Genomic DNA, 25,734 nt, shown 5'->3' with positions numbered 1-25,734 from the left:
GTGTACCACCTAGCTGTGCATAAATGTGTCTATCTATCTATCTATCTATCTATCTATCTATCTATCTATCTATCTATCTATCTATCTATCTATCTATCTATCCTCATGTATACTTTGGGTGTGATGTTTGTGTGCCTGTTTCCTGTAAAAACTAAATTGAATTAACACTCTCTGGTCCTTCATTTCCATAGAGTTTATAAATATTTACTCAAAATAGAGGGCATAGAGATAGAGGAAGATTATTCCAATTTTAATCTCGCCAGCTAACCAGCCATGTGGGTGCTCTCCACATGGCATTCTCTCCATGGCTGCATCCAAGGGAATAGAGAGAGCCTACTTCTTTGTCTCAAACCTTTTAACCTCCCCCTTCCCTTCCAGGTCAAAACTCAATCATCTCTGGATCCTGTGCCTAGATGCTGGAGCAAGATCACATGATGTACACTCATGTGATGTAAAGCTATACAGTCTGGGGGACACAGGTAAGACCCCAGGAGATTCCCTTCACACACTCTTCCCTCTTAGAATATAAATTACTTGGAAGAAGGAATTGTTTCATTTTTTCCTCCTTGACTCTGCTCATGCCCACAAGTTCCCTCTTCCAATATGTTGCCAAATCTTGTCAGTTCTAGATTTCCAACATTTCTTGTCTATTTTCCCTCTTATCCTTTGAAACTACCATCACTCTGGTATAGACCCTCATCCCCTCATTCCTAGACTGTTGCCATAGCCTGCTGCTTGGATTGTCTTCCTCAAGTTTTCAGGCACCTAGTACAGGGACTGGCACACAGCTAGTACTTATTGCTCTGTTGGGGGGGGGGCAGCTAGGTGGCTTAACCCCCATTACCTAGCCTTTGCCACTCACTGTTCTCTCTTGGAACCAATACATAGTATTAATTCTAAGACAGAAGATAAGGGTTTAAAAAAACAACAACAAATGCTTTGTTGATTGCTTATGTAAATCATGCTGGCATGGGCTTGTAGCTTTTCAGAGCACTGTCAGTCTAGTTTAGAAAAAAAAGTAACAAACTTAAGAGTAGGTAGTAGTTCTGGTTCTAGCAATTTACCAGTTGTATGACTTCAGGCAAATTACAACTCTAGACCTGTTTTCTTACTTACAAAATGAAGATAACATCTGTCCTCATTTTCCTGGTAGGGTTGTTGTGAAGATTTTCCTATTATTGCTTTTTTTTTAAAACCCTTATCTTCCATCTTAGAATTAATACTTTAAGGCAGGGGTCGGCAACATATGGCTCTCGAGCCATATCTGGCCAGATATGGCTCTTTCTGCAGGAGCCATAAAGTCTAATTTTTTTCAGGCGCTGTTACAGGAGCGCGCACTGTGAGCACTGTACGGCTCTCAATCCACTGAGCTACCCAGCTGCCCCCAATGGATTATTTGTAGCGTTTATGGCTCTCAGGGCCAAAAAGGTTGCAGACCCCTGCTATAAGGGCTAGATAATGGGGTTAATTGACTTGCCCAGGGTCACACAGCTAGGAAGCGTCTGAGGCCAGATTTGAACCCAGTTCTAGGCCTGATACTCTATCCACTACGTGAGAAGTACTGTGCTGGACACTTTACAAATATTATCTTAGATCTTCATAAGACCCTCGGAACTAATTTATTATTATTATTATTTGTATTTTATAGTTTATATAATTACATATTACTCCATTCACTGACTGTCCCAGTGTATTCCTCCCAATTCCAAGTCTGTGATCCTATGCCATATAAAACCAGACCAGGGAGGTGCTTTGGGAAAATAAGAGATGAAATGAGATGGTCCCTGAGTTAGAATTAATCTAATTCTTCTTGATTTCTTCTCTATTACTCTATTCACTGACTGTTCCAGTGTATACTGATGATCATAGGATCACAGACTTGGAGTTGGGAGGATCTTAAATAACTATCATGTAGTCCAACTTCCTTATTTTACAGTTGAGGAAACTAAGGCCTAAAGAAATTAACTGACTTGCCCAGTCACACATGTAGTCAGTGGCAGATCCAGAATTTGAACCCATCTCTATCCTTTAACTCCAAATCTAACCCTCTTCTATAAAATTAAAGAAATGAATTAATGTACTGAAATTTAAAGAGGGTTAGTGGAAAAATCATTAAAACTGGGGCTAGGACCCATTTGTTAATATTGTGTCTACTATGACATGGAGATTGTGCTATGACTACCATAAATGTTCTTGATGTGGTACCTTTGAAGGAGCATTGGATTTTCGGTTAGACCAGGACTTACTTGAATCCCACATTGGGCATTTGTTACCTATATGTCAATGGGCAAGTCCTTTAAACTCCCAGATGCTGCCTTTTCCTCTGTAAGGAGGGGGATATTTATACTTGAGTTAGTTCATAGGGCTATTATGATTGAAGTGCTTTGCAAAACTGAAAGTTCTCCTATATAAATGTGAACAGTCTTTGTTATGCATGGGTCTGGCCTGTTCCGTTACTCAAAATCCTTTAATAACTCAGTATTTAGCAGCTGGGTGGCTCAGTGGATTGAGAACCAGGCCTAGAGATGGGAAGTCCTACGTTCAATTCCAGCCTCAGACACTTCCTAGCTGTGTGACCCTGGGCAAGTCACTTAGCCCCCATTGCCTAGTCCTTACTGCTCTTCTGCCTTGGAACCAATATACAGTATTGATTCTAAGGTGGAAGGTGAAGATTTAAAAAAAACACCTCAGTATTTATTACCTGCTATATTTTCAAACAGTTTTCATTTTGTATTAGAAGGCTATCCAGATTGTTATCATACTGCTCTCTTACTTTCTATTTTATACTCCTGCCAAACAATTCACCGTCCAGTATAACCCCTCCATAGGCCTTGATCATTCCTTCCTTTCCTTGCCCTGCTCCCTGATCTGTAATACCCTTTTCCTCTGTCTGCTTAGTAGACAAATCTAGCCCTTAAAGACCAAGCAGGAAGCTTTCTGCAACCCCTTTCCCCTGCCAGGCATCCAAGATAATATAGGCATTTTCCCTGTGGGAAACCCTCCCCCCCTCTTATTATTCCTATTGCTTTTTTAACACATACCACTTATTAGGTATTTACCTCCTAGGGTTATCTTCCTACTTGATTCTACTACCAGGTATTCCCATACTAACTCAGTAGTAATACACATACAAAAGGCAAAAATTGTGGATTTAATTCACTGAAGTTGATTTGTAAGAGCCCAGGGAAAAGGGAGTCATCAAGGACAATTCCCAAGATTTATTGGGAAATCATTACACAACACTGTGTTAATTGTGGGATGGGGTAGAGCCTGGGCCTGCAACTTCATTGGTAAAAGGAATGCCTAGGGGAAAAACCTCCCTGAATTGGTGCAGTGGGTATAATCTCTATTTGTAGTCTTAAAGAGCTATTTGGAGTACTGATTAGGTGGCTTGCCCAGAGTCACCTAACCAGTATGTCAGGAGTGAAATCTGAACTCAGACCTTTCTGGTTTTTGAAGCCAGCTCTCTCTCTACTATACTACACTACCCCTATAGCAAGTATAAAATAAGGTCTTTGGTCTTGAGGACTTTATAATCTCACAGTAAAGACCCTAAATATGTACTCGAATTCTGGAATTTAGAGCCAGATTAGCTAGCTCAAAATTCTTCATTTAATGAGAAGCCAAAGGACTGCCCATGTTCATGGAGTAGTTAGTGGAAAAATCAAGACCAGGACCTGTTTCCTGACCTCTAGTTGAATAGTATCCCTACTGTATAATGCTGCCTTCTCAATGCATACCATCTATGTCTCCTTAGAGGTTTGCCCTATTTGTTTTCATTACTCAATCTGGATCCTGGTTGGCTGTTATCTACCAACCTCCAGATCATTCTCTTTCCTTTTTCACTGTGTTCTGTGGTTGTTTTAAAACCCCACTCTTCCCCCTCCCCCCCTCCCCCATCAACTCCTGTCCTATAAGGGGATTTAAACATTCAGATTGATATTGCTCCAAACACTTCAATTTCCAAGCTCCTCGGTCTAACTGAATTTCCATGACTTATTCCTTCACTCCATAGCAGCTACACATAGGAATAGTCATGGCCTCATCTTCCCATTGTCCTGCAAGTATTCTACTTCCATAATAAAGATTACTATCATTTGTTCCTGTGCCTTATTGCTCCTACACTTTCTGCTTAGTCATGACCTACAATCTCTAGCTCTCTTTCTTGCTCTGCTCTTCCTGATTTGGACCCCTTGGTAAATCAATTCAACTTCCCATTACTCTCTGTTCTTGATTTCCTTACCCTCATCTCATAGATTCTCATGTCTTACCAAACCTTCATTCTGAATCACTTCGACTATTTACTACTTTTGCTCCCACTTATGTACCGTTGAACAGAGGGAAAAGTCTGGAAATCAAGCTTGACTGGGCACATTGCAAATTTGTCATTTAAAAGGTCTTGATTGAAAGGCAGTCCTTTGATTCTTTATCCAACTTGCCAAGGAGCCAGTTTGGAACCTTTTCTCAATTCCCCAAACTGAGAACTGGCCTCATGATGTCATGAAAAAAAATTGAGCCCATTTACTAAGAAGTTCCTCTCTCTCCATCAGACATCTTTTCTTTTTTATCTCACAATTATGTAGCCCCTAAACCTTTCTTCCTTTACTCATTTGTGATGAAAAGGTAGCCATTTTTCTCATCAAGGCCAATCTCTTTTGATGTTTCCCTTACCTCGTTGAGTAGACTTCCTTCCCCAACCAGTCACCTTCTCTCTCTATAAACATCAGTATCTTTCTATATAGTGGGTTTCTTTCCATTTGCCTACAAACAAGCAGCCTGTCTCCCATCCTTAAAATAACCTTCCCTAGATCCCATTTCTGAGTCAAAATCCTTTTAAGTCAACTACTTAATGCTTTCTCTTCTCCAATTTTGTCTGTGATCTTTTGGCTCACTAACTGCCAAATCTAATTATCTCTTCTCCTCATGCTGGCTTTTCTGCAGTATTTGACACTGTTGACCACCACCTCCTCCTTAATACTCTTCTTTTTTCTCTGGGTTTCCTGATTCTTAAAATCGAATGATAATACTTATAAAAAGTGCTTAGCATAGGGCCTGGCAGATAGGGGGCTAATTATTCCCTTCCCTTCTTTGAGCTCCTTGTCTTTGATTATTCATCTATATCCTTCTCTCTGGTTGTACCACAAGGTTATCCTAGCTCCTTCCTCTTCTCTCTACACTGGATTGGGTAGTCTCAACAGCTCTCAGTGATCAAATTGCCAAGATGACTCCCAATTTCTCCTGAGCTCCAGTCCTACCCCACAAATTGCCTAGAAGCATCTCAAACTAAAAAATAGAACTCTATCTTTTCTCCATAAACTTTTCAACTAACATTTAAGGATTTCAGATGGGATCTTCACTTTCTCCACTTACACAGTTGTCAAATCATTTATTTCCACCTTTATCTTTCACAAAGCCACCTCCCTTGTTTTGGACTTCTCTAACAGCCTCCCTTTCTCATGGTTTTTTTTATCCATTCTAATTATTTTCCTAAAGCACAGATCTATACTTATCCCCTTGCTCAATGAATCTCTGTGGCTTCCTTTGGCATTTAAAGCTCTCTACATCCTGGCCTCTTCCTGTCTTTCCAGTCTTCTCCTACATTTTTTCCCCCAAGCACTTGGATAAAGCCAGTGACCTACTTGCCTTTCTTCATGCAGAATACATCACCCCCAGGCCTTTGCACGAACATGCCTGGAAGCAGTTCCCCATCTCCAACTTTTGCAATCCCAGGTGTCCTTGAAGAGTTGGCTCAAATGCCACCTTCTTCAAGAATCAATTATACAGTTCTCCTTTCTGCAACTATCCTATATTCATCTGGTATATTTTATGTCTCCTCCACTAGAATATAAATTCCTCAAGAGTAGGACTTTATCTCGTTTGTCTTTGCAGCCTTAGTGCTTAACTCAGCACTTGATATGTAGAAAGTGTTCAAAACTTTACAGATTGATCTTCTCTGCCCCTTTAATTGGACACACTGTCTCTTCTCTCCCATAACACTGCTACCTCAGTGGGTAAAGGGTGTTGGTCTTGGAGTTAGGAAGACCTGAGTTAAAATCCTGCCTCAGATACCTACTAGCTGTATAACCTTGGGGAAAGTCACCTCCATCTCAGTTTCCTTACCTGGAAAATGGGGATCATGACAGTTCCCTATGCCTTGTAGGGGTTTTTTGAGGATCAAAGGATCAAAATCCTCTGCAAACCTTAAAGTCCTCTGCTATATAAGTGTTGGTTATTAGTTTTCTCACATACATATTAATACACCCATACTTTAGGTATTGGTTCCAAGGCAGAAAAGTGGTAAGGGCTAGGCAATGGAGGTTAAGTGATTTGCCCAGGGTTACACAGGTAGGAAATGTCTGAGGCCAGATTTAAACCCAGGACCTCCCGTCTCTAGGCCTGATTCTCAACCCATGGAGTCACCCAGCTGCCCTCCACAGTACTGATTCTAAGAGAAGAAAAAGAAAACGACTGAACAACGATCTTTTATTAAATGGTAACAAACCTTAAAAGGAAGGCACTGGTGGAGACCACTGCATGTTTGGGGTGCTTAAAGGTTTGCTGAATAGATTAGCTTGGTTTGTCCCTTAGTCCCTAATAAGGAAAGGCATGAACCAAAGCATGTAGGATAGAGAAGGTAAAATTTGCTTAACTGATAAGCTGCCCACAAGGCTTAAAGTAACAAACACACTTACTTTATTGATCTATAGATAAAAAGTTACTGAGCAAAGATTAGTAACTGCTTAGATCTCCAGCTCTACTGCTTGACAGTCTTGCAGCCTGATGGGTCTGTAGAAGCCATGCCAATTCTAGCTGCTACACATTATTTACACTGTTTAACTTTGACCACAAGATTAAGAAATCAAGACATTATTTTAGTTTAGCTTGCAAATGCATGGCTGATGACTGAATCCAATTTCTTTTATATTCCGTATTTTTTCTTTAGTTCTTCTACTTTTTGAATATAAGCGTTTATGGCATCTTCTTTGGATTTCCCTGTAAATCACCAACAGAGGTTTGGTCAGGTACTGGGGAAAAAAAAACAACTGAGACAACTTATCTGCATTTTGCACCCATATTATTTATGGACGTTGGTACCATAAGTGATGATATCATAGGCATGATTGATTAAGCATGTCTTCAAACTTGCCTGGAGATGAGGTGGGCCCTTCACTCAAAATCAAAAAATCTCAAGTATATAAGTCAGTGATTAACCCCTTACTCCACCCCCAAAGTTCCCACAGTGGAGTCTGGCCTGCAGGGTTTGCTCCTCCCAGAGAGGCTTGGTTGGGAGTGGAGAGTCAAAACTAGCAGTCTATTCCTTCATTCCTGCTGGCTATAGTCCCAGCCCTCAGGCAAAAGCAGCCAGTTCTTAAGAGAGACAAAGCAAATCTTTGTCTTCTTGCTCTAACAGTAAGAATATTATGTGGTCCCAGATTATATTTGTGAAGAAGGGGAGATACTCTGCTCAGGCCTGGGGGGCAGGGCAGTGGCACACTGGCAGTGAAGGGAGGCAGGAGGAAAAGCAGGATTCCCTGTGTAACAACCGGTTAAACAATAATGAAGAAGGCGATTCTTTATTTTTTCAGTTACTTGAAAATTCTAGGAGTTTGTTATAGATCTTTCTTAAGCTCAAGAGTTTCTCATTTTATGAAGACAGAGGCAGCTTTCTAGAATGAGCCATTAGGAACCCAAAGGCATTAGCAGACCCTGTGCTAAGTTTATAGCTATCTCATGATTAAGCAGGGGCTGGGACACTTCCTTGTTGATGCTTCTATGGAAGTGGCTAGTATCCACCATCGGTCAATGTAGCCGGTGATAGTGGGGGTGATTAATGTGAGTGTATCCCCCATTGTATCCAATTTAACAGCAGAGGGGTTCTTACCCTGAATGCCACTTCCTGGGAAAGAAATAGCAACAGGTAGATGGCACCAGCTTTGATCCTATCTGCATATTTCTAGTGGCTCAGCCAACTCCCCTCTACCACTCTTGAGAGAAAAGGCAGAAGGTTATTGTTGGAAGTAAGTGACTGTTTATTCTCTGATAGCTCAGAGTCAAGTGATATACTACACAGTTTATTTTCTTTACCCATATCCTCCATCAAGTGTTGACCTATATGGCCAAATGAAAGTTCCCTTTCAGGACTGTACTTTGCAAGGCTGAAAAGAACATAGATTACCTTTCAAAGAGTTCCAAGCATCCCATTTTGCTTTGCCTTTGAAGTCTGTTATGCCAGGGCGGTCTTAAACAAAAGGGGGGAAAAAAGCAAGTTAACACGCAAGGAAGGATTATGATCCAAAAGGCACATACTACATAATGAACAAGTGTTTAATGAATGGAGCTAAAGTTTTCAGCAACTCTTCTGATAAAAATGAAACTGTTGCTTTAAGTTTACCTGTGCCTTAAGGCTCTGAAATGAATTTCATCTGTTCTTCCCTTACAAACCAGACAAAATGAGGTTAGATTATTTATGAAATATTAATTCGAAAGTTTCTTTGAAGTCAATCCTGACTTTATATTGGTAGACTACACATAGGAAATTTAAGCATTTTCTCAAGTTTCCAACCCTCTGTTGAACAAATCAAAGGGAACCTTGCTGAAGAGGCAGTGTAAATACCTGGAGAGAGGGACAATAATGTACCTCATGACACAGCCCAAATGTTTGGAAGGAGTCAAGCCTGGGCAATTATTAGCTTACACTGAGCCATAACCCTCAACCATAGGTAATGAGAACAGACATGAATGGTGAGGAATTGCTATTCTAACACTGAAGACAAGTATGTTATGGAGTCAGAGCACTGTCTCAACATTCTCTGACCATTTTTTCAGGTATCTGGGTCGCCATGGAGGTGCTTATACAACAGAAAGGCATTTTTGCCCCTTTGAGGAGCAAGTCCACCTAATACTTCCTGTACAAAACCTTCCCACAATCTAGCCTGGCTCAAAATGAAGTATTTATTGTCTGGACTCTGCAACATCACACTTGATTAGATACAGCTTTGCATAATTCAGATTTTTAGCAAGAGAGGACCTCAGAAATTCATCTAATTCAACACCTTCCTTTTTAAAAACTGTTTTTAAAACCCTTACTTTCTGACTTGGAATCAACAGTGAGTATCAGTTCCAAGGCAGAAAAGCAGTAAGGTCTAGGTAACTGGGGTTAAGTGACTTGCCCAGGGTCACACAGCTAGGAAGTATCTGAGGTCACAATTAAACCCAAGTCCTCCTACCTCCAGGCCTGAAATCTAGCTCCCTGCTCCCCCCTTCCAGATTAATTAACCAATCTGAGACCCAGAAAAGTTGAGTAAAAACCTAAGGGAATTTGAACCCTTGACCCTCTGACTCTGTATCTGGTGCTCTTTTTACTTTCCCATGCTATCTAAAAGTTAGAAGGATCTTCTAGTTTGCTTCATTGAATATTACCTTATTTGATCCTTAGGCATGCAAATGTCCACATTTTAAAGAATGAAAAAACAAATTAGGTGACTCCGCTGAGGTTATAGGGCTAGGAGTTAGTGGTGTTAGTGCAGATGGAACAGGAATTCAGGCTTGTGAATTCAGGTCTAGTGTTCTTCGTGGAACAACTTTTTGGTGTTTGTGCCTCCATTTAGACTGTAAGGTTCTGAAAAGCAGCAGAGTACTGGGCACACAACAGACACCCTAATAATATCTATTAGAAGTGGCTTCTCTATAAGGAAAAGGAAATTACCCAAGCTCAGGTGCTGATGTTCTAGGTCTTACCCTAAATTGTCTTCAATTGCTCAAACTATTTTAGTTAACTTCCTTGCTTCAGAATGTAACCTTGGTGGGGGGTAGCTGGGTATCTCAGTGGATTGAGAGCCAGGCCTAGAGACGGGAGGTCCTCGGTTCAAATCTGGCCTCAGACACTTCCTAGCTTTGTGACCCTGGCCAAGTCACGTAACCCCCATTGCCTAGCCTTTACCATTCTTCTGCCTTAGAGCCAATACACACTACTGACTCCAAGACAGAAAGTAAGGGTTTAAAAAAAAAAATAATAATGTAACCTTGGTGAATTAGCACCCATTGGTCAAGGAAGGGCTCTGAGGGACTTAGAAGCAAATTAAGATTCCTCAAGGCTAGGGTTGTATTATCATGAAACCAGTTAGTCCAGGCTATAAAGCCAACCCTCCAAGGATTCAACAGCTTAATATATAACAATCCAAAGAACATTCTGATGGTTTTGCAAACATTCACGGGTCAAGAGGACCTTAAATGTCTACATCTGCCTTTCTTAGTATACATCCTTTTTGGCAAAAGCACAAAAGGCCAAATTAGTGTTTACTGATTGATTGCTCAAAATGAGATCTTGTTCAATTCTGCAACTGTAGGACAAGTCAGTTTGTTTGGGTTCTTTAAGCTGAGTGAAACTTGGCAAGAGAGTTTACTTCCCCAGGCCTCCAGAGGAAATTGGCTAAGCTGTAAGCAGATAAGGCTAGATTCCTAGGGGCAAAAATGAAGTTAGCTGTAAGTTTTCTTTCTAGCTCTACCATTTTTAAACCACTTTTGCCATGGAAACAGATTTAGCTTTTTGGAAAACAGTACAATCTCTAGGTGTACTGCCACAGAAATGTGATGATTGTTTTGTCAAGTCTCCTCTTCCCTTTTTAGTTTAAAACCAATCCACAATGTGAGTTCTTAATAAGTACTACACTGTATGTAAGGTGCAAGTAATTCTTTTGAAAGGAATAAGAATATCTCCATAGTTTAAATTATTTCAGAATTAATTCAAAATTAACCACTTTGTCAATAATCAACTTTCCATTAATGCAGAGATGCCCAGCTATATCAATCATTACCTGTATTTACATCTCCAACTGTTGCTTGTTTGTAGTGGGAATAGATGAACAACATCTCATCATCATTTGGTTTAGCCTTTAGGACTTTGACTTCTTCGGCAGCCTTTTCAAATTCAGCCTAGTTGGCAGGAAGAAAGGAAGAGAATTAACTATCTTACCTTCAGACATTCAGACAGGTTCAAGGCTAATACTCCAAGTACCAAATGGATCTAGAGTCAAGGAGACCTGAGTTCAAATACAATTCGACTCCTGGCAATTCACTTAATTGCTGTCTGCTTCAGTTTCCACATCTATAAAATGGAAATAATAGCACCTACTTCTCAGGATTGTTGTGAGGATATAGTGAGATATTTGTAAAGTGCTTTATAATCTTTAGAGCCCTATGTAAAAGCTATTTGCTATCTGCTTTCAGGTTAAACAAAACAAAACTTGCGGTGGAAAGACCTCTGGATTTAAAGTCAAGAGAACTTGATTCTTAGTTCCAGTTTTGCTGCTGTTCTCCATGTATCACTCTGGACAAATCTCTTTGGAAGAGAAAATTCCCATATGTAAAAGAAGGGGACTGAATTAGCTGATCTCTTAAGGTCCCATCTAGCTTTTAATCCTATGATCCTAAATTCAGGAATGCTTCACATTCTGGGAACAACCATTCAGAAGTTGTCAATCCCCCTTTTTTCAGCCTTGTCTGGGAGAAGGTTTTGTATAGTCAGTACCCTGGAGAGAGCTGGATTTGTTAGAATGGGGCCCTGAGGTTTCAAGAGGTAGAATCCAGCACACACACACATACACACACACACACACACACACACACACACACACACACACACACACACGACCTTTATCCTACTGCCCGATAAGTCTCGGAAAGGTCGAAAGGAGCAGCCAATCCTTGGTGTTCGGCTCTTTCCTGGGCTGCCTGCCATGATCTTTTGCCATCCCTCTCCCCCAAGGCAGTCCAGTCCCAATTCCCCTCCTCTAGGCATATTCCTTTTTACTCTACGTTAGCCAGCACAAGCAGCCTCTTGGCTCCTTGCCCTGGACCTCTGAGACACCCAGTCTCTCCCATCTCTGTTCCCCAAAATGCCTCCTCTTCACTGGCATATGCACCCTCTCTGCAACCCTACCTTCTCCAAACTCTTCGCTCCCCTCCCCAAACCCTCCAGGATCTTCGGAACAATGGAAAGAAACTCTGGCTTTAGGAGCCAGGAGACTTAGGTTCTAGTCCCAGCTCTGACACTTGACTTGCCGGTGACTCCGGGCAAGTCACTCCCTTATCCGGTCCTCAGTATCCTCCTCTGCAAAATGAAGAGAATGAATTCCAAAAAGGTCTCTTCCAGCTCTTAAAAGTTCCTTTCTCCCTTCTTCTGGACCCCTCCATTGCCCCGGGAAAACAAACTGCTCGGCTGATCACTGGGGAGGAAAGCGGCTACAGCCTAAGGATAACCTTAACTTAAAAGAAACCAAGAAGAGAAGGAGTAGGGCTGGGGAGAAAGAGAAAGAAGGGCGGCGGCAGTTCGAAAACCAATTTCCGCCCCTGGAGGAGCAAGGGTGTGGAAAGCGAACATTTTCCCCATTCGCACACTGCTCTCATTCTCTAGGTGATTCCTTCCCTCCCACGGCCTCCCAGCTGATCCCCGGCTAACCAGCCTGGCTGGATGCCTAGTACCTGAGACATGCTGCAGATTAGCGTGATGGAGAGGATCGACTGAGATGTTGCAGCGAGCAAGCGCGCTCTAAGCCAGTACGGGTTGGACTAACCTCCTTCTCCGACCCCGTTGGACTACTACTCAGGTTGAGCTCAGGCGACTTCCGTGCAGCCAATCAGAGCCCTGTCCAGCGTTCTGTGGGGGCGTGGCCTCGCCCTTCCCGGCTGGGACACGCTTCCCCTTCGGCCCTGGGCGTTCCTTCCCTTCCCGTTGGTTTTACGCTTCAGGGTTTTGGGCCCGCCCCGGGAAGTGGGAGAGCGCGTGCGGTTGGAGTTCTGGGCCACGTGGTGGGGAGGAGGAGCCTCCTTAGAAGGAGAAGGGGAACTCTATTGGATGTATGGGAGGCGGTGGCGGAAGTGGCGCGCGATCCGCACAGTAAGGAAGGGGAGAGGAGGGATGGGGCTTCAATTGGAAGCCGTTGGTGCGGTTGGCGGGCGGGCTCTGGGGGAGTCGCGTGCGGGGACAAACCTCCCGGATTTGGAGACTTTTAAGTTTTAGGCCTTCTGCTGTCGCGGCCCTCCGCTCCAGGCCATGGGGTGGCGCAGAAGAGCCGGAAGCACTTCCTTGTCTCTCCCACTCCACTGAGGTCGCCAGAGGGGTTGGGTGGCTTGGGCTCCTTTCTTCCCGGGAACGAGAAGTAGAAGGGTTGGGGCCCCAGCCGAAACTTGGGGCTGAGTTCTTTAGCATGCGCTCCTTTAGGAAAGGTTGCAGGTTCTGGGGTTCCAAAGATTTCCCCTCCCCCCACAGTGGAGGCTCCTTCCTCTTCCCTTACCTTTCTTCCCTTCCCTTCTTCCTCCCTCTTTCTCCCCTGTCTTACCCCTCCTTCCATCTCTCTCCCTTTTCCTTTTATTCTAACTGTGATAGAAAATAAGATATCAGAGATATGCAGAATATATCTCTACTGTAAAAAGAATTTTCTTTCCAAGGCCTAAAAGAAGCCTGTGCATGTGGCTTTTGGAGGCTTACATTCTTGGCAGAACCTGGATTCCTTAGCTTTGTTGTTTGCTTTGTGGGCACATCTCTCTCAAAGTAAAGTGTTTGTTTTGCGTCTTAGCTTAAGTGGTGTTTTACCCTGGCACCTCAGCTCATTTGCTTCCTTCTTTTAGTTTGATTCCCTTTCTCTCCCACAAATTAGTTGCTCAGACTTGTACATTGAAGTGAATTAATTATTGTTAAGAACGAACTTTTGGAACCAAGGGTAAACCCCCAAATCAGAAAGTTGCTTTGAAAGTTTGCTGTTTGGAACTCAGAAAGTATGTTCATGGTTAGGTTTTCAGGCTTGCGTAATGGGGCAAGGACAAGGAAGAAAAATTTTATTTAAGGGCATGACCTCCATTGCAAAATTTTTAAACTGATAAAAGAATATTTATATTTAGCACTCTCCCACTGAGTTTCTGTACCCCAGTCCTACCTCTTGGTAACTCTCTCCCAGATTGGAATGCATAACTCCTGAGGACTCAAGATGAATCATGTTATGTACTTTAATGGGCTCACACAGTACAGGAAGAGACTTTTTTGGATATGGCCCTGTGAATTTGTTTGGTTGCCTGCCTAAGTTTTTTTTCTTACCTTTTAATTGTGATAGAGATGTTGGGTGGAATAGGTGGATTTGTTAACTGTGATTCCAAAAGAAAGAAAAATTTTAAGAGGCCAGTGAAATATTTTAAAATGAGAACAGAAGGAAATCCAGAAGAAAAGCAAACCAGCATGACAACTCAAAAGTATAACACTGAATATCTTACAGTTTTTAAAGAAAGTGGTGTAGAATTTTTTGTTAAATATAATCTCTACATGTGCCATCTTGTATGTAGAAATACATATATTTTCAAAATTCTGAATACAAAAAAATCCTTTAAACCAACTTCATAAAATACAATGCTTTTAAACAGCAATAATTCAGTCTCTTAAAAAAATCAGTTTGAAATCAGTGCAGATGCATCTGGAATAGTTGCTTTTGAAACAATTGAATATAAACTTTATTTTACATAACACCAGAGAAGTTGTTGATTAGGAGAGAGGAACAAAAGATTTTTCCCAAATACAGTAAATTTCAAAATTCATAACAAGCTCTAGTCATTTCATCAGAATACTTAACAGTTTTGTAGTCTATTGAAGGTGGCATACTGTTCTATTTAATTTTTATAAGTTTATGTAACATAATTGAAAAACTATAAGCACATTGGGATTTTTTATTTTCTACATTTTTGGTTAATTATAGATAATAGCATTTATATGGTTCTTTAAAGTTTGCAGAGCCTTGTACATGTCTCATTTGATTGTAAGGATGTAATCAGATATGCCCTTGATGCATGTGGAGATGAGTCTTATGCATTCATTATTTAGATTATAGGCATATAGATTGGTAATTGTCAGTTTTCCTCAGTCATCTTTTTTGGGTTATAAAAGGACTTAGTATTTTTTTTTATTGGTATTAGAAGAGAGGATGGTTTGGATTTCCTTCAGGAAATTGCAAAGCTTCATTAATGATCCCAGACTTTCCACAGAAATAAAAAGTCCATCTCTTTATTATCAGTACTTTACTGCAGTTACATAGTTACAGAACATGGAACACAATAACCCCTGAGGAACTGGAAATGAACGACATGGCAATAGAATTGTATATACTAAGTGTGAATGGGTTTTAAGATAGAACAAATGAACTTTAAACAATATGGGGTAATGGATATTTTTAGAAAAGTATATAATAAAAAAGAAAATAGGCTGGTCACTTGAATAGGATGAGGGCTAAAAGGTCAACAGCCTTGAGTACTGCATTGGTAACCTGATTTCAGAAGAAAGGGAGCAAAGTCTGGGAGTTGAGCAAACACATGGGTCAGTTGGAATTTATGTAATTGGAAGAAACATCCCAATTGATGAACTCAATATCCAGTTGAGTAAAAATCTATTGTAAAAACCATGGACCAACATCTTATACTAAAATTATAATAGAATTAAAGCAAATATCAAATGCAAGTTTTTTTAGTGTTTCCTCTCAAATAAATTTAATAACCCTATACAAATCTGCAGTGTTGTTAGTCATTTTAGTCTTGTCTGATTTTGTGGGTTTTCTTGGCAAAAATACTGGAATTGTTTGCCATTTCGTCCTCCAGCTCATTTTACTGGAGAAGAAACTTGAGGCCAATAGGGTAAAGTTACTTGCCCAGAGGCATGCAGCTAATAAGCTAATAAATGAGACCAGATGAACTCAGGAAGGAAAGTCAACCTTTCTTCTATGTTCTATCTTCCACTCTGGATCAAGGCATTTCTGTCAGAGACATTGGATGAATCGGTTTCTCTCAACCTTAGTTTCCTTATCTGTAAAAATAAGGGAGGTAGACTGCCTGATATCTAAACCTCCTTCAAACTTTAAAATTATTCAAGTGGAAATACATAACTTTGATCTAGAATACAGCATCTTTGTTCAGTAAACTAGGTGAGGTAGTTGGGCAAGTTTTATTATTACTATTTTCAAGATAAGGAAATTAAAGTTCAAAGAAGTGCCTCACCCAACATTTAGCTTGTAGGCTATTGTAACAAGTTTACTGGATTAAAGTGAGAGGACTTCAGTTCAGGTACTAGTTCTACCACTCATTGATTATGTATGTACTCTTTTATTTTTTTTAAACCCCATACCTCCTTATTAGTTCTAAAGCAGAAGAGTGATAAGGGCTAGGCATTGGGGGCTTAGTGACTTGCCCATGGTCACACAGCTAGGAAGTATCTGAGGTTAGAAGGCCAGATTTGAACCCAGGACCTCCCATCTCCAGGCGTGGCTCTCTATCCACCTATGTATGCTTAGGCCTCAGTTTCTTCACTTGCAATATTTAGAATTTTAGGGCTAGGATTAATGGTCTCTTAAAGTGCCTTCTTGCTCAATAGCTGTAATGCTGATTGGGTAGAATTTTTTTTCCTTTATAAGACAACACTGCCTTTTCTGATATTAACCATTCTTTCTCATAATAAGGTTACTTAGATTTACTGCTTGAAGGGAACTCAAAAGTCAAGGAAGTCACTGAGGCCCTGAGAGGCTAAGTGATTTGCCCAAGGCCTCACGAGTAATTAAAAAAAAATTTTTTTTTTATTTAGAATACTTCTCCATGGTTACATGATTCATGACTTTTCACACCCCTTTTCCCTTTCCCTTCTGGGAGCTGACAAGCAATTCCACTGGGTTATACATGTATCATTGTTCAAAAAAACCCATTTTCGTGTTATTCATATCTGTAGTAGAGTGATCTTTCAACATCAAAACTTCAATCATATCCCTAATGAATTATGTGATCGATCATATGTTTTTCTTCTGCATTTCTGTTCCCACAGTTCTTTCTCTGGATGTGAATAGTGTGCTTTCTCATAATTTCCTCTGGATTGTCCTGGATCATTGCATTGCTAGTAGTAGAAAAGTCATTACATTTGATTGTGCCACAGTGTATCAGTCTCTTTGTATAACATTCTCTTGGTTTTGCTCTGTAGCAGTCCTGTAGCTACAAGATATTCTTGTGTGGGTTGAGCACTTGAAAGGGAAGCTGGATGTGGGTTGGAAGGGTTAAAGATTAAGGTAGGAAGGACATAAGAGAGAAAAGAGACAGTCCAACCCTGGGGTTGAGAGAAAGAGGGAGAGATATTGAAGTTTGAGTTCCACAAAATTTGAGCCCCAATTCAATTCAAGTAGCCAGAAATAAATCATGTGAAATATCAGAAATATATCCATTACTCTGGTCTATGAGAACTTTGCTCATTAGAGTCAGCTTTTGAATACATCTTAAATACTTTCATAATTTGTTCATACCTGGAACCCTTCATGCTCCTTTTGCTTTGCATCAATTCCTGGAAGTCTTTCCAATTCACATAGAAATCCTTCAGTTCATCATTCCTTCCAGCATAATAGTATTCTATTGCCATCAGATTCCACAATTTGTTCAACCATTCCCCAGTCGATGGACATTCCTTCATTATCCAGTTTTTTGCCACCACAAAGAGCGCAGCTAAAAATATTTTTTGTACACGTATTTTTCCTTATCTCTTTGGGGTACAACCCAGCAGTGGTATGACTGGATCAAAGGGCAGACAGTCTTTTATAGCCCTTTGGGCATAGTTCTAAATTGCCCTCCAGAATGATTGGATTAATTCACAACTCCACCAGCAGTATATTAATGTCCCTATTTTGGCACAACCCCTCCAACATTTATCACTTTCCTTTGCTGTCATATTGGCCAATCTGCTAGGTGTAAGCCCACAGGTAACATTAATAACAGCATTTATATAGAACTTTAAGTTTGAAAAGAGATTTACAAATATTTTGTGTCCATAACATCCTTGAGAGGTAGATGCTATTTTATCCCCATTTAATAAATTAGAAGTGGCTAGGCATCTCAGTGGTTAGAGACAGGCCTAGAGACAGAAGATTTTGGGCTTAAATCTGTCCTTAGACACTTCCTACATATATGACCCTAGGGAAGTCACTTTACCCCAGTTGCCTAGCCCTTGAAGCTCTTTTGCCTTGGAACTGGTACTTAATATCGATTCTAAGTAGGTAAAGTTTTTTAAAAAGAGGAAGCTGAAATCAACTGGTTAAATCACTTGTATATTGTGTAAGTTTTAAAATTAATATTCAGTGCCTCCAAAGTATGATATTTCTAAGGATTTATTAAAATGCAGGGAAAGAGACCCAACTCACCCTTCATCATGCTGCCTCCGGTCCAAAAGCCCCGTGACCACGCCAAAAAACCCATTTCAATATAGCCCACAAAAACCAATTACCAATAGGAAAAGGAATTATGGGTATGGTGAAAGGGAGTTTGGGTAATGTAGTTTAAAGGGGTACAAGGTCTTTTCAACTTTACATTCCTCCCTATGATCCTTTGGAAGACCAGTCTCCCCAAAGGATCATGAAAACATAATCAAATTAAAGTTTACAATAATTCAAAGATAAATGGGAAATAAAAGGGAGAAAGAACAAAACCAATGTTTGGTGCACTGACAAAAAGCCATTTAGGGGGCAGTTCCCTTTCTGGCATAAAAGTGTCCATTTAAAATAAATACATTCAACCCCCCTCCCCCAAAGTTCAAATTTGCCATGTCTTGAAGTTCCCTCTGGATCTTCTGGTGCAGTGTGTGGTCTCTGTAGGCATCTTCATGGTGCCTTCTGGATTCCAGGAGGTAGTCTTCTGTTCCGAATTAAGGTCAAATTCAAATCCAAATTCACAGCAATAACATAGTCCCCCCCCTGAGGAGAATAACTTTACATTCCTCCTCAGGAAAATACAGGGATACACATGGGAATCACACAGGAATACATGGTCAAGGCATAAGGTATATGAATCCAATTTCAAAACATCAAAGAGTCCAAAGAAAAAATAAAAAGGAAAAAAATAACCTCTGAGGGAACTATAGGATATTTTTTAAAAAATGTGAAAGGAAAAAATTCTAGGAAAAAGAAAAAAAAATTCACAAATCACAACAGGTTCTTGTAGCGATCCATGTCCCATAAGCTTTGCAACAACAATCACTCACTAACCCAATTTAGCAGCCTGGACTATAGTAAGTTGCCAGATCATGAAAGAAATAGAAAAAAGAGACTAGATCTTGAGACAAATGGGAAATAGCATTTCCCGGTGCAATCCTTTTCTTCACTTTCAGAGATAATGGAGCCAGAACAATCAATGCTGAGTAGTTGATATCAAGTGTGGTACAAGGAAGTCCTACGTCTTAACATATGCTAAGCGGCACAATGTCGAGTCTCACACAGGATCATGTCTTTGCGTAGAATGTCATCAATCCCTGTAGTATTAGTTTGGTCTCTTTCCTTTTATGTGCTCATTTGGCACTTTGCAGGTCAAAACTCTGTGCTCCTTTGTAGTCCAATTCTCCTTGGGTTAGACATAGTCATTGAGCATAAGTCTCATAATAATTTAATAACTAGTGGCAGGTTTCTATAGTCCAAAGCTTTTTGGGTATAAATTTATATGCTAGGCAAATGGACATTTTGGATTATTTTTATTGCAAAAATCAAAACAGTCAAAAGTCTATTTAATGCTGGTGATGTGCTTCAATTGTAAAACAATGAGAGAAAAGAAAGAAAAAAACAAAAAAATAAAACCCCAAAATATTAAAAAATGTGTAGTTTACACAAACACAGAGGTAAAGAATATAGGTTAATTTCCAAAAAATAAGATTCATTCCTTCTTTAACTTGCCATGATCCACAGTTCAGATGAGGTAGATAAAGTGATGTGAGTGCAAATGAGGCATATAAAGCAATAATACATTCAAGGAAGTACAAAAAGGAATGACAGAAAGGCACAAAATATTTTGAAAGACACATCAGGTCAATATAGGTCACTAATACAGATATTCTGTTGTGAGGTAGTATATGTATCGTTCAAGTACAAGGATCAATCAAATAAAGTGCAAAAAAAAGTGCAAAATCCAGCAATAGAGCATTCTTAGCACAATAGTCAAATACAATAGGTATAGGCAATTATAATCAGTGCAGAGAATTATTCATTATCAATAGAGGGTACTCGTTTCACATGACTGCAATGAACCCATGAGTCCCTTTCCCCAATTATAATGGCTGTTGGTGTAGTTATTAGGAGCTGGAATGGTCCATCATAAGCAGGTTCAGTACGTTTGAAATTCTTTATGTACACACTATCACCTGGGTTCAAATCATGAAGCGAGAAGTCTAAGGGGCCTGCTTGAACAGCAGCTCCAGAGTTGTGGAGTTTTCGCAATTTTGTTTGTAATTGTCTGATATAAGTGACAATGGTTGTATCCCCTCCTAACAATGAAGTATAGGCAGGGTTAAATGGTTGTGCCTGAACAGGTGGATGTCCAAATAGCATCTCAAATGGTGAGATGTGTAAATCACCTCTGGGTCTGCTTCTGAGATAAAATAGGGCCAGAGGTAGAATTTCAGGCCATTTTAAATCAATCTTCATGCACAATTTGCCAATCATAGTATTAAGTTCTTTATTCATCCTTTCAGGAGCTCTGGGGATGATATGGTGTATGAAATTTAGGAGTTATCCCCAAACATGAATAAATTTGGATAAGACTGAGTCAGTAAAATGAGTTCCTTTATCAGAATCAATATGTGCTATCAGGCCAAAATGAGGAATAATCTCTTTTAAAAGGACTGTGGCAACAAAAGCTGCTGTGGCCTGAGCAGTAAGAAATGCTTCAGGCCACCTGGTCAGTTGATCGACTATGACCAGACAAAATTTATAGTGTCCAGCTTATGGCATAGAGATAAAATCAATTCGTAAATGTTCAAATGTAATGTTCAAATGTAAATGTTCAAATGTGTAAGCTAGAGGACGTCCAACAAAGGCTTTTCCTTGAAAAGTGTGCTGATTAAAGGCCTGGCAGGTAGGACAAGCTGTACATATTTTGGAGGCAATTGTAGTTATTCCAGGTGCTATCCATACTCTTTTAACAGAGTCTACAATGCCTTGGGTGCCAAAATGACCATGTTTATGGATGGAATGACAAATTTGTTTATAGAAAGCCCTAGGGAGCACGGGTTTGCCTTCAGATGACACCCATACTCCATGTATCTGTTTTGCTTTAAATCTCTGCTTCCATTTTCCTACTTCCTTATAGGAAAGGGATAGATCCAAATTATCAGTAACTGTTAGTGGCATAATTAACTCTGGTCCTTCTAAGGCTGCTAGTTTGGCTGCAGCATCTGCTCAATTGTTTCCCCTGGAGACAGGGTCAGTGCCACCTGTGTGTGCAGAGCAGTGAACAACAGCTATGGCTTCAGGAAGCTGGATGGTAGAAAGAAATTCAGTAATAAGGTTTGCATTGGCAATACATTTTCCAGCTGATGTTAAGAATCCCCTTTGAAGCCATGACATGCTGGCAGCATGACATATGCCAAATGCATAATGGGAGTCTGAGTAAATTGTGACCCTTTTATTCTGTGCAATGATATAGGCCTGTTTTAAGGCTATAAGTTCTGTACCTTGTGCATTTACATGTGAGAGCAAAGAAGCTGACCATAGAGTATCCAATTCAGTAACTACTGCAGCTCCTTTTTAGAGCACACCATCTCTCATAAAAGAAGAACCATCTGTAAATAATATTAAATCCATATTATCCAAAGAGGTGTCCAGTAAATCATTGAGGTTTATCAACAGTGGACACTAAAGATGTACAATCATGTAAAGGTTCTCCAGAAGTTGGCAAATCAGGGAGCAAGTTTGCAGGATTAAGAACTCCACAGCATTTTAATGTGATATGTTCATTATTCAATAGGGTTATCTCGTATCTCGTAATCCTTTGATCAGTAAATGCCTGAGTTCTATGTCTTAATAACAATTCCTCTACCTTGTGTGGGCACATTCTGGTCAGAGGGATCCTAGTACTAGATCAGCAGATTTAGTCACTAATAAAGCTGTGGCAGCTATTCCTCTAAGGTATGGTGGTGCTCCTGCAGCTACTGGGTCCAGCTGGGCTGAATAATAGGCTACTGGACATTGATTAGTTCCCAAAAGTTTAGTTAGAACACCTGAAGCTACCCCTTTCCTTTCATGAACATGTAAAGTAAATGGTTTGTCATAATTTGGGATGCCTAGAGCAGGGGCAGACAAGATAGCATGTTTTAAATTTGAAAGAGCTGTTCGGTGTTCCTTTCCCAATTTAAGTGGTTCGGGGACTGTGGGTTTTTTTTTTTTTTTTTTTTTGTGAGTGCTACAAGGGGCTTAGTGATTTTCCCATAGGAAGGGATCCACTGCCAACAAAATCCTGTTGCTCCAAGTATTGCCCTCAATTGTTTTTTAGTGGTAGGATCACTTAAGTTTTGGATACTTTCAATACGTTTTGGAAAAATTAAATGGGACCCAGCAGTAAAAATAAAACCTAAATATTGCACTTTTGGGAAAACCACTGAACTTTACCTTTGGATACCTTGTGGCCTCCCTTATGTAGCTCTAAAAGTAGATGCTTGCTATCCTTTTGACATGCCTCAGCATTTGATGAGGCCAAGAGCAAATCATCCATATATTGGATTAACTGGCTGTATTTAAATTTAATGGCATCTGTATCAGCAGTTAAGAATGGTGTGAATAATGTAGGGCTGTCAACAAACCCTTGGGGAAAACGTGCCCATGTCCATTGGGAACCTTTCCAGGTGAAAGCAAAGATATGCCTGGAATCCTCATGTATAGGTATGGAAAAGAAGGCTGAGCACAAGTCTACTACTGTAAAGTATGTAGCTGTGGTAGGAATAGAAGAAATGATAATTATTTATATTGGAAACTACAGGGCGTCTCTTTATAGCGTGATTGTTCACAACCCTCAAATCCTGGACAAATTGATAGAGATGCTGGCCATTGGGCCCCAATTGTGGCTTTTTAACAGGCAGGATTGGCGTATTGTATTCAGATTTACAGGGCATTATGATGCCTTGGTCAACTAGTGAATTTATCACTGGAGTAATGCCCTCTATTGCCTCCTTTGAGAGAGGATACTGAGGAATGGAAGGAGGTGGGCTAGATTTCGTTTTAATTTGGACAGGGACAGCTGATTTAAGTAAGCCAACATCAGAAGGTGATGTAGCCCAGAGAGGCTCAGGTATATCTGTTGGGATTTCAAAAGTGGGAGACTCCTTCATCTCATGACTACCTGAAAGAAGCACAGGGAGCAAAGTTAAGGATTCCTCAGGCAATTCCAGTGACATAGAGCCATCTGGAGAGCAATTTATTGTGGCTCTAAGCTTGCATAAAAGATCTCTCCCCAGCAAATTTATAGGGGAGCCAGGCATCAAGAGGAAAGAGTGCTCCACATTTAGGGGTCTTATGGACACTGTTCTAAGGGAGAGCTTTGGAACCATTTGGGGTTTCCCTGATAACCCCCACTACACTTATTGATCCTATGGAATTACGATATGGGTCTGGTGTACTCTTCAATACAGATCTGGAAGCTCCAGTGTCCAAAAGACAGTCATAATAGGTGTTACCAACCTTTAATGTTACATAGGACTCATCAGTATGGGGTGGGGGGCTGCGCAGTGGTTGGGGACAACAGGTAGTAAGGCATCAGGGTCTGGAAAATCAAAGGTTGTATCCTTTGATTCCTGTGCCTAACCCCCCCTCCCTCCCGTACACCTTCATAATCTTTGGGTAGGTCCTTGGGCTCCTCCTTGAGGGGCAGTAGCACCCTGGGTGGCTCAGGGCTGAGCTCCACTCAAGATATACTGCTCTGGAGTCATTTGGTATGAGTTATCAATTGCCTGATCCATATTCCTAGATCTGTTATTAGTCCTAAAGTTGTGATTCCTGAAATCATTATTGTAATCATTATTTCCATAATCGTTATTATTTCTATGATTGTTATTATTTCTAAAGTTATAATTTCTGCAGTTATTATTTCTAGTTGCTTGTTTCCAAGTCCTACAGTTCATCATTATGTGACCCCTTTTTCCACAGAAGTGGCATATAAAGGGCTGAGAGTTAGATTCTTGGAGAGAGGCAATTGCCATTGGTTGAGTAGTATGCTCTTTTAGTTGTTTTACAACTTTATCACTTAAAGAGTCGTTTCCTTTGAAATATGCCCAGTAAACTATTACTCTCTTCCTGTTTCTCTTTATGATTGTTAAAGATATAAACAGTAGTTCTCCTTAATTCACCAAGGTCTATTTCAAGCCACATAGGGCAATTTGTTTTAAAGTGATCTTGGATCTCTCTAGGAGAGTTATTGACAAATTGTTCCTTTATTTGCCTTATATAGTTTTCAACAGAAAGGTCAAGTTCCATGTATCTATTTCCCAGTTCATTAACCTGTCCATGAATTGGGAGGGTATCTTATCATAAGATTCTGTAATATGTTTAAATTTGGTCCAGTACTGTAGTTTCTCAGCGTATGCTCACATTGCTTTGAGAATGGCATTCCTAGCAAGATGTAAGTCTGAATAGTCTTTGGGGTCATTATACCACCATTTAGGGTCTTCAGATGGCCAGTGTACTTCATTGAGCCCTCAAGCTTTGTTAATATGAGAGATAATTTTAGTCCTCTGATGTTCTGTTAGGAAAGCCCGGAGCAACTTTTCTACATCTTTATAAGAGGGGTCATAGTCATAGAAAATATCATCCATTTTTTAAATTACTGTTAAGGGCTCTTCTTTGTAAGAGGGGCAGTTTTCTTTTAAATCTTTAATGTCCTGGCTCATAAAAGGCTTACGTTGTCTCAATGTAACCACATCCCCATCAGGTCCTATTGTGGACAATTCCCTTAAGGGGAAAAGGCCTGCACAGGAATCATTTAGTGGTTGTGGTTTCTGGGAAGGTGACTGTGGGGAGGTAAGGTTAGCCAGGAGTTCCAGAGCATTAGCAAGTTGGTTCAGAGTGTGAGAGAGGAGTTTCTGCATCTGAGATATAGTAGAGGTGCCTGATATTTCTATTTCAGGGGAAACAGGTTTGCAAAAATCAGGCCTGTGTTGGGGAGAATCCGCCTTTGTCATTTGACCATGTAAGTGATGCATGATCTGGTTCAATTGAACTTGTATGTTGGTTCGCATTCTCTTTTGTTGTGATCTTCCAGTCCAGAGAAAAAAGAAAACTATAAGCCACATAGGAACAAAGAGTTAATCTGGAACTCTATAAGTTCCTAATTGGGCAAAAACTGCCAGGGTTTCTTGTAGAGTAGCATTTATACTGCTGAGCATTATGATAAAAAAGGTAGATTAAAGGGAAGTGGAAAAGAGTATAAGTTTTAATGTATATATTGATTTGTTTATTTATTTATTTATTTGGAGTATGGGCAAGCTAAAGGATATTGCATATTGTTTTATTTTGTTTTTATGTTATATGGTTTTGTTGGATTTTTATTTGGAAAATTATTTATAATTTATTCATTTATATTATAATTTATTTATTGTATATAGTTTATAATTGTTTACATATATATTTTTAATTATATATATTTTTAACCAAAAAAATTGCCTTCATTTATTTGTTTTGTTTATTATATTATAACATAATAATAATATCATTAATATTATTAAATATTTGTTATTTATTGTTTACATGTAAATTATATAATTATAATAATTATTATTGTTGCTGCCCTCTGGTGGCAGAAAAACACCCACTATAGCTCAGCAGGAAAATGGGGGGAAAAAACAAAAAGGAAAAAAAAAGTTGCTTTGTTTTTGTGTGTGTGTGTGTGTGTGTGTGTGTGTGTGTGTGTGTGTGTGTGTGCTCTCTACTG

The 25,734-nt window shown here is 40.0% G+C and overlaps 2 protein-coding genes across 3 annotated transcripts in view; one reads left to right on the top strand and one right to left on the bottom strand.

Annotated features, from left to right (window-relative positions):
* Positions 1-6,469: 6,469 nt before the first annotated feature.
* Positions 6,470-12,587, bottom strand: DBI (diazepam binding inhibitor, acyl-CoA binding protein). Its single transcript, XM_044666634.1, has 4 exons — positions 12,481-12,587; positions 10,815-10,932; positions 8,177-8,239; positions 6,470-6,993 (listed from the first exon to the last, which is right to left on the bottom strand). The coding sequence occupies exons 1-4, from the start codon at positions 12,487-12,489 to the stop codon at positions 6,920-6,922; spliced, it is 264 nt and encodes an 87-aa protein (XP_044522569.1). The 5' UTR covers positions 12,490-12,587; the 3' UTR covers positions 6,470-6,919.
* A 258-nt stretch (positions 12,588-12,845) lies between these two features.
* The window catches only part of C3H2orf76 (chromosome 3 C2orf76 homolog), a 96,266-nt gene continuing 83,377 nt past the window's right edge, over positions 12,846-25,734 (top strand). For both annotated transcript variants that reach the window (XM_044666633.1, XM_044666632.1), the window contains exon 1: positions 12,846-12,895. In XM_044666633.1, the coding sequence (XP_044522568.1) occupies positions 12,858-12,895 (38 nt within the window). In that variant the 5' untranslated portion in view covers positions 12,846-12,857. The remainder of the gene's footprint in view (positions 12,896-25,734) is intronic.

The sequence above is a fragment of the Gracilinanus agilis genome, chromosome 3 (assembly GCF_016433145.1).
Source record: "Gracilinanus agilis isolate LMUSP501 chromosome 3, AgileGrace, whole genome shotgun sequence".
NCBI classification, from domain to species: Eukaryota; Metazoa; Chordata; class Mammalia; order Didelphimorphia; family Didelphidae; genus Gracilinanus; species Gracilinanus agilis.
This window is presented reverse-complemented; position numbering and strand designations above follow the sequence as displayed.

Coding starts and splice junctions, on each gene's coding strand:
- DBI (XM_044666634.1), bottom strand. Junction 8,240..10,814: donor AGTTGGAGATGTAAATACAG/GTAATGATTGAT, acceptor CTTTTGTTTAAG/ACCGCCCTGGCATAACAGAC. Junction 6,994..8,176: donor TGCTTGGAACTCTTTGAAAG/GTAATCTATGTT, acceptor GGTGATTTACAG/GGAAATCCAAAGAAGATGCC.